Source organism: Dama dama, chromosome 26, assembly GCF_033118175.1.
Source record: "Dama dama isolate Ldn47 chromosome 26, ASM3311817v1, whole genome shotgun sequence".
In the NCBI taxonomy this organism is placed as follows: domain Eukaryota; kingdom Metazoa; phylum Chordata; class Mammalia; order Artiodactyla; family Cervidae; genus Dama; species Dama dama.
This window is the reverse complement of record NC_083706.1, coordinates 22,881,020-22,893,726: the sequence shown is the minus strand read 5'-3', so window position 1 is coordinate 22,893,726 and position 12,707 is coordinate 22,881,020. Positions and strand designations below refer to the sequence as shown.

The 12,707-nt window shown below is 35.2% G+C and overlaps 1 protein-coding gene across 1 annotated transcript in view; it reads right to left on the bottom strand.

The window, feature by feature from the left end:
• Positions 1-12,707, bottom strand: part of LAMA2 (laminin subunit alpha 2) — a 659,970-nt gene that overhangs the window by 263,857 nt on the left and 383,406 nt on the right. Inside the window, exon 17 of the mRNA XM_061130198.1 lies at positions 12,182-12,309. Coding sequence (XP_060986181.1) covers positions 12,182-12,309 — 128 coding nt within the window. The remainder of the gene's footprint in view (positions 1-12,181; positions 12,310-12,707) is intronic.

Genomic DNA, 12,707 nt, shown 5'->3' with positions numbered 1-12,707 from the left:
ATACAAACAGATGGAGGCTAAGCAACATGCTTCTGAATAACCGACAAATCACAAAAGAAATAAAAAAGTAAATCAAAATATGCATAGAAATAAATGAAAATTAAATCACAACCCAAACAACCCAAAACCTACGGGATTCAGTAAAAGCAGTGCTAAGAGGAAGGTTAATAGCAATACAAGATTACCTCAAGAAACAAGAGAAAAATAAAATAAATGACCTAACTTTACACCTAAAGTAACTAGAAAAAGAAGAAATAAAGAAACCCAGGGTTAGTACAAGGAAAGAAATAATGAAAATTAGAGCAGAAATAAATGAAAAGCAAACAAAGGAGACTATAGCAAAAATCAAGAAAACTAAAAGCTGGTTCTTTGATAAGATAAATAAAATAGACAAACCATTAGCCAGACTCATAATCAAATAAAGCGAGAAGAATCAAATCAACAAAATTAGAAATCAAAATGGAGAAATCACAAAAGACAACACAGAGATATGAAGGATCATAAGAGACTAGTATCAGCAACTATATGCCAATAAAATGGACAACTTGTAAGAAATGAACAAATTCTTAGAAAGTATAGTCTTCCATAACGGAACCAGGAAGAAATTGAAAAATTTAACAGACCCATCACAAGCATGGAAATCGAAACTGTAATCAAAAATCTTCTAACAAACAAAGCCCAGGACCAGATGGCTTCACAGGTGAATTCTATCAAAAATTCAGAGAAGAGCTAACACCAATCCTTCTCAAACTCTTCCAGAAAATTGCAGAGGAAGGTAAACTCCCAAACTCATTCTATGAGGCCAACATCATCCTAATACCAAAACCAGACAAAGATGCTACAGAAAAAGAAAACTACAGGCCAATATCACTGATGAACATAGATGCAAAACTCCTCAACAAAATTCTAGCAAACAGAATCCAACAACATATTAAAAAGATTATACATCATGAGCAAGTGGGCTTTATCCCAGGGATGCAAGGATTCTTCAATATTCCCAAATTAATCCGTGTTTTATACCACATTAACAAATTGAAAGAGAAAAACCATATGATTATCTCAATATATGCAGAGAAAGCCTTTGACAAAATTATGATAAATCTCTCCAGAAAGCAGGCATCGAAGGAACATACCTCAAGATAATAATAGTCATATATGATAAACCCATAGCAGACATTATTCTCAATGGCAAAAAATTGAAAGCATTTCCCCTAAAGTCAGGAACAAGACAAGGATGTCCACTCTCACCACTACTATTTACATAGTTTTGGAAGTTTTAGCCACAGCAATCAGAGAAAATAAAGAAATAAACCAAACCCAAGTTTTAAAAGAAGAAGTAAAATTCTCACTGTTTGCAGATGACATTATCCTCTACATAGAAAACCCTAAAGACAACAGCAGAAAATTACTAGAGCTAATCAATGAATATAGTAAAGTTGTAGGATATAAAATTAATACACAGAAATCCCATGCATTTCTATACAATAAGACTGAGAAAACAGAAAGAGAATTTAAGGAAACAATACCATTCACCATTGTGATGAAAAGAATAAAATACTAGGAATAAATCTACCTAATGAAATAAAAGACCTATATATAGAAAACTATAAAATACTGATGAAAGAAATCAAAGATGACACAAATTGATGGAGAAATATACCACGTTCATGGATTGGAAGAATCAATACAGTGAAAATGAGTATACTAACCAAGTCAGTCTATAGATTCAACACAATCCTTATCAAGCTACCAACGGTAATGTATGGAACTACAAAAAACCTTGAAAGGCCAAGCAATCTTGAGAAAGAAGAATGGAATTAGAGGAGTCAACCTGCCTGACCTCAGAGAATACTGCAAAGCTACAGTCATCAAGACAGTATGGTACTGGCACAAAGACAGAAATGCAGATCAATGGATCAAAATAGAAAGCCCAGAGATAAATCCATGCACCTATGGACACCTTATCTTTGATAAAGGAGGCAAAAATATACAATGGAGAAAAGACGATCTCTTTAACAAGTGGTGCTGGGAAAATGGTCAACCACCTGTAAAAGAATGAAACTAGAACACTAACACCATACACAAAAATAAACTCAAAATGGATTAAAAATCTAAATAGAAGACCAGAAACTATAAAACTCCTAGAGGAAAACATAGGCAGAACACTCTCTGACATAAATCACAGCATGATCCTCTATGACCCATCTCCCAGAGTAAGGGAAATAAAAGCAAAAATAAACAAATGGCCTTAATTAAAAGAATTAATCTCAAAAATATACAAGCAGCTCCTGCAGCTCAATACCAGAAAAATAAATGACCAAATAAAAAAAAATAGGCCAAAGGACTAAACAGACATTTCTCCAAAGAAGACATACAGATGGCTAACAAACACATGAAAAGATGCTCAGCATCACTCATTATGAGAGAAATGCAAATTAAAACCACAATGAGGTACCATTTCACATAGGTCAGAATGGCTGCTATCAAAAAGTCTAGAAACAATAAATGCTGAAGAGAGTGTGGAGAAAAGGGAACCCTCTTACACTGTTGGTGGGAATAAAAACTAGGACAGCCAGTATGGTGAACAGTGTAGATATTCCTTAAAAAACTGGAAACAGAACCGCCATATAATCCAGCAATCACACACCGAGGAAACCAGAAATGAAAGAGACACGTGTATTCCAATGTTCATCACAGCACTCTTTACAATAGCTAGGACATGGAAGCAACCTAGCTGTCCATTGGCAGACAAATGGGTAAGAAAGCTGTGGTACATACATTCAATGGAATATTACTCAGCTATTAAAAAGAACACATTTGAATCAGTTCTAATGAGGTGGATGAAACTGTAGCCTATTATACAGAGTGAAGTAAGTCAAAAAGAAAAACACCAATACAGTATATTAAGGCATATATATGGAATTTAGAAAGATGTTAACGACAACCCTATATACGAGGCAGCAAAAGAGACACAGATATAAAGAACAGAATTTTGGACCCTGTGGGAGAAGGTGAGGGTGGGATGATTTGGGAGAATAGCATTGAAACATGTATAGTACCATATGTGAAACAGATGACCAGTCCAAGTTCAATGCATGAAAGCTGGTGCACTGGGATGATCCAGAGGGATGGGATGGGAAGTGAGGGGGGAGGGGTTTCGGGATGGGGGACACATATACACCCATAGCTGATTTGCTTCAATGTATGTCAAAAACCACCACAATATTGTAAAGTAATTAGCCTCCAATTATAATAAATTAATTAATTAAAATAAATAAAAAGGAAAGGAAACCACATCGATTATTTTTTAATCCTAAATTAGTTTACTACAATTCATGTCAAAAGTGCTCCACAAGGCTTCTGAGACTTAAAACTATTCGTAAAATAGATTTCAAATTCTTATACTCCTGCCTCAGTTAGAATGACAGAAGTAATGTAAAATGCACTCATTGACAAAAAACAATGCTTTTTCAGAAAAAATTAAACAATAACAATATATCAGATTTGGCTAACTCTTTACAATTTTAGTGAGTTTTTACGAATAATTCTATCAAATTTTCACAAAATCCTATGAGCTGGTTGGGGTGGGCATAATTTTTCTTGTCCAAAGTCATATGCTAATTTCCAGAAGAATTTAGCATGGAATCCAGAACTTTGTTTCTAACTTGATGGTCTCTTTTCCCTATTTGTTGCTGTTTAGTGACATGTCCGTCTGACTCTTTGTGACCCCATGGACTGCAGCATGCCAGGCTTCTCTGTCCTTCACATCTTCTCAATTCAGAATTAAGTAAATTTAAACTTTGACTGAAGTGACTTAGCACACAGACTTCTAGTGGTGTAACTACTTGACACAATGAGTCCAAAAAGCTCCTCATAAAAATATGTTTGTATTTGTGCTTCAATATCCTTTAAGCAATTTAAACAGGGTTCATTCCCTTACTGCTGTAACTGTGGTTGTAGCTATGGAGAAGATGGTATTCAGCCACAAACATAAAATTAGAATGAGAAATAAAATATTTACATCAGGAATTTGGATTGGCAAATGCAGCAACTTGACACTGATTTTGGCAAATATATGAAGCTAACTGTTCTATGAAAGAAAGAGGGAACTGGAAGATCTTTGCTAACTTCAAGAGATTCCGAGATTATGTCACCTAGCTCTAATTGGCCGGCTCCACATCAGCAGAGGCACTGTTTTGCTTCCTGGCTTAGTTGCTCACAGTAGACACAAGATCAAGAATAGCAGGCATTTTTTCACAAACAGGGAGCAAGAGAAGCTATTGCCAGAAAAAATAGTAAGTATCTACACAAAGAAAAGATCTTTTTAAATGACTGAATATAGATTTTTATATTTATATTGATCCATTTATAAGTAAGTGTATATATGTACATATAAATGAATATGTATATGAGCATATGTGTGTATTTACATATATCAAGGTAAAAACACAGATACAATCCACTTTGTTCGAGAAAGTATTTAATCCTAACTACCAAAATATGTACATTAATATAAAATGATGCAACAAAAGAGAACAAAACTAAAAATTAACATAAAAATTAAGGGTATATTTAGAGTACAGAACTCATATTATAAAAATGCATTTATATAGGCATATATATATTGTACAATATATTCATTGGATAGTGACAGATCAACATGTGGCTTTGAACTTTCTCACAGCCAATGCAAGAGGGAACGCAGAAATCTCTGGGTTCCTGTGATGTGATAGGAAATAATGAATTCTTTCATCACTAGCATAAAGTTTTCAACATTGAAAGTTAGACAATCTGGGCATATTCTATGTTTGCACATACAATAGTGCAGCAATACTCCTTTTAACTAATTGTTACCTGGAACTCTTGCACGGGGGAAGAAAGATAAAATGGGTAAGATGCTGCAATGTATCAGTGAGTGAGGAAACTAGGGTTAATTTGGTGAGACTGTCCATGCATAACTGCTGAAGGAGTGGAAGACTGAGAGGAAGAGGAGACAAATGAAGGGAAAACTCATCTTACTTCATGACTATGGTTTGGGCCACATGAATTTTTGAAATTTGTCCATAGGCTTTTCTTTATTTCAGTTCAATGGCCTCTGCTCTACTTAATCTCATGACTCATTAAGCAAACATATTTCTTTAATTGTCTTCAAATAGTGTGAAATCTGATGGAATATCCATAATTGGATTTTGTAATTAGAATTGCATATTTTCTGTGTCTCTCTAAATATGAGCTTCCCATTCAGCAAAAGCAGAACATGATCTGAGTAAAGTCCACATGCTGATATGAAAGCAAATACTTAGCATAGTGCCACAATAAGTTATAGTTATAATTTAAGGACAGTTAAAAAATTTTGCCAATATATGTTGGTTTGTTTCATATTGAAGGCATTTGGTTACTCATTTCAGTGGGAAGTGTTAGCCGCTAAGTCATGTCCAGCTCTTTGCAACACCACAGACACCACCAGGCTCCTCTGTCCATGGAATTCTCCAGACAAGAATACTGGAGTGGGTTGCAATTCCCTTCTCCAGGGGATGTTTTTGAGTGAGGGATAGGACCCAGGTTTCCTGCACTGTAGGCCACTTCTTTACTGTCTGAGCCAAAAAGGAAGCCCTAGTTACTTATTAGGTATTAACTAAACCTGCAGTTTTTCATCCTGCTTCAGTCTCTTAAGATTGAATTAGCATAGCTATCACCAAACAGCAGTCATTTTTCACAATGGACATTCACAGTTTTTCTGACATTGAGTTCTATTAAATTTGTTTCCTCTCTTCAATGTCTCTATAATTGTTTCTATTACTATAGCCCCATTGGAAGAAGCACAGAGAGGTGAATCGGAATATATGGGTCCTAATATTTGTTCTGCCATAAGCAAGCTATATGGTCATGATCAAAGCATTTAATTTCTTTGGGGTTTACTTTTTCCTTCTGATAGATGGGACCAGTAAGATACATGATAATCTCGTATGTGGACACAAATCAATATGTGGCAAATTGTCTAAAATGCCTAATGTTCTAAAATTTCTGAATACTGTTGCTGAATTGAACATTTCCTTAACTTTCCTTTCATCTTGGAATAAGTACTATCTTTAACAACTATTGGGGAGAACCACTAGACCATTCAGGTATGACCTAAATCAAATCCCTTCTGATTATACAGTGGAAGTGAGAAATGGATTTAAGGGACTAGATCTGATAGACAGAATGCCTGATGAACTATGGACAGAGGTTTGTGACAATGTACAGGAGACAGGGATCAAGACCATCCCCAAGAAAAATGCAAAAAAGCAAAATGGCTGTCTGAGGAGGCCTTACAAATAGCTGTGAAAAGAAGATAAGTGAAAAGCAAAGGAGAAAAGGAAAGATATACCCATTTGAATGCAGAGTTCCAAACAATAGCAAGGAAAGATAAGAAAGCCTTCCTCAGCAATCAATGCGAAGAAATAGAGGAAAACAACAGAATGGGAAAGACTGGAGCTCTCTTCAAAAAAATTAGAGATACCAAGGGAACATTTCATGCAAAGATGGGTTTGATAAAGGACAGAAATGGTATAGACCTAACAGAAGCAGAAGATATTAAGAAGAGCTGGCAAGAATACACAGAAGAACTGTACAAAAAAGATCTTCACCACCCAGATAATCACGATGGTGTGATCCCTCAACTAGAGCCAGACTCCTGGAATGTGAAGTGAAGTGGGCCTTATGAAGCATCACTATGAACAAAGCTAGTGGAAGTGATGGAATTCCAGTGGAACTATTTCAAATCCTAAAAGATGATGCTGGGAAAATGCTGTACTCAATATGTCAGCAAATTTGGAAAACTCAGCAATGGCCACAGGACTGGAAAAGGTCAGTTTTCATTCCAATCCCTAAGAAAGGAAATGCCAAAGAATGCTCAAACTACCACACAGTTGCACTCATCCCACATGCTAGTAAAGTAATGCTTAAAATTCTCCACGCCAGGCTTCAGCAATATGTGAACCGTGAACTTCCAGATGTTCAAGCTGGTTTTAGAAAAGGCAGAGGAACCAGAGATCAAATTTCCAACATCCGCTGGATCATCAAAAAAGCAAGAGAGTTCCAGAAAAATATCTATTTCTGCTTTATTGACTATGCCAAAGCCTTTGACTGTGTGGATCACAATAAACCGCGGAAAATCCTGAAACAGATGGGAATACCAGACCACCTGACCTGCCTCTTGAGAAACCTGAATGCAGGTCAGGAAGCAACAGTTAGAACTGGACATGGAACAACACACTGGTTCCAAATAGGAAAAGGAGTATTTCAAGGCTGTATATTGTCACCCTGCTTATTTAACTTCTATGCAGAGTACATCATGAGAAACGTTGGGTTGGATGAAGCACAAGCTGGAATCAAGATTGCCAGGAGAAATATCAATAACCTCAGATATGCAGATGATACCACCCTTATGGCAGAAAGTGAAGAAGAAGTAATGAGCCTCTTGATGAAAGCAAAGGAGGAGAGTGAAAAAGTTGGCTTAAAGCTCAACATTCAGAAAGCTAAGATCATGGCATCTGGTCCTGTCACTTCATGGCAAATAGATGGGGAAACAGTGGAAACAGTGGCAGACTTTATTTTTGGGGGCTCCAAAATCACTGCAGATGATGACTGCAGCCATGAAATTTTAAGATGCTTACTCCTCGAAAGGAAAGTTATGACCAACCTAGACAGCACATTGAAAAGCAGAGATATTATTTTGTCAACAAAGGTCTGTCTAGTCAAGGCTATGGTTTTTCCAGCAGTCACGTATGGATGTGATTGTTGGACTATGAAGAAAGCTGAGCACCGAAGAATTGATGCTTTTGAACTGTGGTGTTGGAGAAGACTCTTGAGAGTCCCTTGGATTGCAAGGAGATCCAACCAGTCCATTCTAAAGGAGATCAGTCCTGGGTGTTCATTGGAAGGACTGATGCGGAAGCTGAAACTCCAGTACTTTGGCCACCTCATGCGAAGAGCTGACTCATTTGAAAAGACCCTAATGCTGGGAAAGATTGAGGGCAGGAGAAGAAGGGGACAACAGAGGATGAGATGGTTGGATGGCATCACCGACTCGATGGACATGAGTTTGGGTAAACTCTGGGAGTTTTGATGGACAGGGAGGCCTGGCATGCTGCGGTTCATGGTGTTGCAGAGTCGGACACGACAGAGCGACTGAAGAGAACTGAACTTAACAACTATAATTCAATGTGGCCTCTAGGATGAGCCCCAAAGTCAACTCTAAAAGTGGTCAGTTCTCTCAAAAATTTAAAGTTTAGTACTTCTGATGCACACAAAGAAGTAGTATTCACAATGATAAGTATATAGAACTTATTAAGAGCCTACTCTCTGTTCAGCTTTGTGCCAAGAATATCTCTAATTTTATTGGATAACACACATATCCTAAGTGTTCAAGGATAGTCATGTGTCTCTTTCATATCGTATTTAATCTATGTTATGTGATGCCAGAATTAAAAGAATATAAACATTTGAAATGTTTCCAATTTTATTTGCTTCTCTCGAGATAAATATCACTACCTAGTTACAATCTATAGCTGGAATATATGCATCACCAAGACGAGATGGCTAAGCAAACAGTGGACACTGTAAATAGCTGATAAAGTGATATATATGTATAATTTAAATATTATATGCTTGTCTGTATTCATACATCATAATAATTATACCAATCTATCTTTATCTCCCTACACATTTGATTTATTTTGCAATATTATCTAAGAAATTTGGAGCCAAAATGCTTGTGATCTATAAGATTTATGACCAGGGATTAAATAGATAAATCACAAGGCAAAACTATCACTAAGCCTTACACTTCTAGATGAAGGTTGCAGCAACCTTTAGTTGATTTTTTTTTCTTCCTAAATAGTCTGTGAACATTCAAATCACATCTCCTGGATAATATGTGACTAGTCAATTTATTCCTCAGAGTTTCTAACTCAGATTATAAGAATAATGACTTTTCAAAAACATTTTTAAAAGGAGAGTTTCTCTAAGTCATTAAATATCCCATTATTTAGTGAATACAAATTCAGGTTATTAGATTAAAATAAAATTTTGTCTCATCACAGTTGTGCAGCTGAATTCTGCATTGTGGTAAAATTGCGGTAAGCTTAAAAAACCCAATACCTCTAAATTTAATTTTTAAACAAAGTAAATTGTTACTGTTCCTTCTTTTACTTAAAAGAAAGCCACCTTTCTATTGTAGTTGATTTTCAATATTGTTGTTAGTTCTGGGTGTACAGAAAAGTGATACAGGTTTTTTGCAGACTATATCCCGCTCTAGGTTATTACAAGTATTGGGTATAATTCCCTCTAAAAATGCTACATTAAAAGCTGGCATTTAAATAGGTTTTTGCACTCTACTGCCAATTCTACTTGTAAGGATAAAATTATAACCTAATAATTTAACAATTATTTAATGTAAATGAAAGCATCTTAAATGAAAGGATCTTTAAATATTTTGTTACTGTTATTACTGAGCTTTCCCTTAAAGAATCAAGATCTGCACAATATACCAAACTGGAATACCATACTTAGGAACATTTTATCACTGGATACTGGAACCTCAATTCTTTTTATCACTGACAGATGATGGATGGTGTTTTAATGCTTGCTGACTTTCTTCTTTCAGGAGCACAATTAGAATCCATTTTAAAGTAGAAGCACAGTGAACAGAGAAGGATGGGTCATGAATGCCTGTAATTCCCCAAGCAAAGTTCTCTCCCTCATGGCTCATCCATATTTATAATAATGCCAGTCCAATTTGAGGATAAATTCATATGGTCTTTATATTCACTTGATTATATAATTCTGCAAATGTTTTAGGCTAGGATTCATGTGGTACTATGAATGGCCAGCTCTGCTGAACTGACAGCAAATGCTAACGCCAGTGATATTTTGGTTGAGAAGGAATGCAATGCAGATGAGTAACCAGATGCCATCCCTTTGTTTTCCTCAAAGTTTTGTGTAAATTGGATGGTTCTGGGAAATTCCACTGAAGTGAGTGAGTACGTTCTCCATTGCTTGATCTAACCCTTCACAAGTACACCAGAGAGCAAGATTTGTGTCATGGATGTCTAACGTACTCATTATTTTCCAGATTTCCTTTTAGCTTTCTTCCTCTTCTCTGACATCCCTGGTTGCCAAAAGATCTTCAGTTTGGTAACCATCTAGGCACACACCCTAAATTCTGAAAATATTCTGATCACTAATATACATTACCCCATTTCCCATTTAAGTCTCTTAATGTTATTGCTTATAATGCAGTGTTTTTTTAAAGAAGCTCTTAATGTAAGACTGTAGGGGAATGGAAAGCACATGACTTTAAACTTAAACTTTCAACTCTGATACTTTAATATTTTATGACAGTAAATTACTTAATAAATGATCAGTCTCAGTATTAGGCTTACCATGTTCAATCATGGTTTTAGGTGCTTGGTGCATTGCAATTTATGTAATTCTCACAACCCTCTGAGAGGGTCCTAATTATGACAAGAGAATTGAGGCACAGAGACTGTAAGTAACTTTCCCAGAGTCATATGGCTAGGAAGAATGAAATTCAGCATTTAAATCAAGGAATTCCAGTTCCAGAAACTGGCACTATAATGCTCTTTTCCCACTTGAAAACTCCTTTCTTAATATTTAATGAAAGCAGACTACTACATTCTAGGTATAGGGTCAGGTATTATATTTGGCATTATTTAACCTTCAGAAACAGTTTAATAAGTGGGTGTAAAATAATGCCAAGTATAATGCCTAGAATGTAGTAGTCTGCTTTCATTAAATCTTAGTTCTTCTTTTCTTTTCCAATGACTAAGATGGAAATTCTGATGGAGGGATGTTGTCAGGGAAGAGGAAAAGGATTTCACGTGGGCTGAAGTGCAGGAAGCATAGTTCCTAAGATAACTTTTAAATTCAATGACAGAATTAATCTCAAAATCTTTAATTGTAGTATTCATGGACTCTAGCAATAAAAGATCATTTTTATTAGGAATATCTTGGAGAAGACTGCAAAATATGACCAACTTGGTAACACTTTCACATTAAAAAGCTGTAACTTTTTAACATGTAACATGTAATCATCATGAAAAACTTTTGCTCTTCAAGGATTACTACAGCATTCAGAAATAGATGAAAATTACACACAAAAATATGAATTTTATTAAGCACTAGCTAACCTTTAAGAAAATTTTTAAAAATTTGATTTAAAACTACAGTTACTTACAATTTTTATTAATAAAAAGTACCTATTATTATTATAATTAATATGCTTAATTAAAATAAAAAGAGATTTTTGGTTTCAGGGTCTTGCTTACATATTTGCTTATGGGATGGGTGCCCCTGAGGGGAAAGTGAGTTACAGCATCTGAAATAATGTGTTTCCCTAAAAGGTGAAGGGAAGATCAGACAAAATATATACTTTAAAAACTCTGCTACACAAAGTTATTGTTTCAGATGAACAAGCAGAACATTTTTTAAAAAACAAATATATCTGGATGAATAGAAAAATCATATGAAGTTTGCATTAAACTTTTAATTATGTGGTCACCCATATTTCAATATTTTATAATTTATAATACCATTAAACTATTTCAATAAGATAAACATATATATACAATATGATATTATATGACAATATGATAAACCATGCAGTAACTAAGGGATAAAACTGTTGCTTAAAGGTCAACTAGATTTATTTCTTATTCTACCTTTTTGAGGGATTTATGGCTTGCCTAAGATTTACAAATAGGGTGTGATGGGGACCCAAATAAGCAGCATTTTATTAGTAGTATTTTTTAATACAGTATGAAGGGGTGTGTGTGTGTGTGTGTGTGTGTGTGTGTGTGTGTCTGTGTGGGTACGTGTCTAAGTTTGTATAATATATGTCTGTTCTTCGGAGTTGGTTTAGAAATTCTATTTGAGTTCTGTCTCTTAGATACTAAATCCCCAAAACTAGAGCTAAAAACATTAAAAATTTCATGGAATAAAAGGCCATGACTTTAAATATTTTATACTTAGAAAAATTCATATTATCTTCCTGAGAAATTTATGCACATCTTTATTATTTATTTATGTATGACAAGAGAAAGGGTAAATTCTGTATCAAAAATACATTTGCAGAACCAGATTCCCAACTCTGGAAAGAGGTAAGTTTGTTACTCACTTATTGGACGGGCTATTGAGTGGACAGGCACAGGGCTGACAGTCGTCAGAGGTTCCTTTCGTAGGGTCACCATAGAAACCAGGGAGACATTTATTGCAATATGGGCCAGCAGTGTGATCCTTACAATTCTGAAGAAGAAGTGTACATCAGAGTTTATTATTCCAGTCTCTAGCATCAACGTATTACCAAAAATAGGTCTACAGCATCATTAGTCTGTTCCCCGCCAGGAAGAGTAATTTCCCACATAAAATGGTCAATTTTACAGCTGCGAAATAGCATTGAAAGTTAATTTAATATCTAGCTTATAAACTACATGCTACTTTCAGCATATGCATACTTAACAAAAAGATGACTGAAATTCACTATAAAGTTTTTTCATTATGTATCTTTTGGTTTTTCTTTTTTTCTTAAAGAAATATGTATGAGTATGTGTAGTAACTCTACACAGAGTCTAAATGACATATGTTTAATGGAAATTGTACCTGATTTAGGTAAAAATTAATTGTTCAACTTAAAACTGCTGATT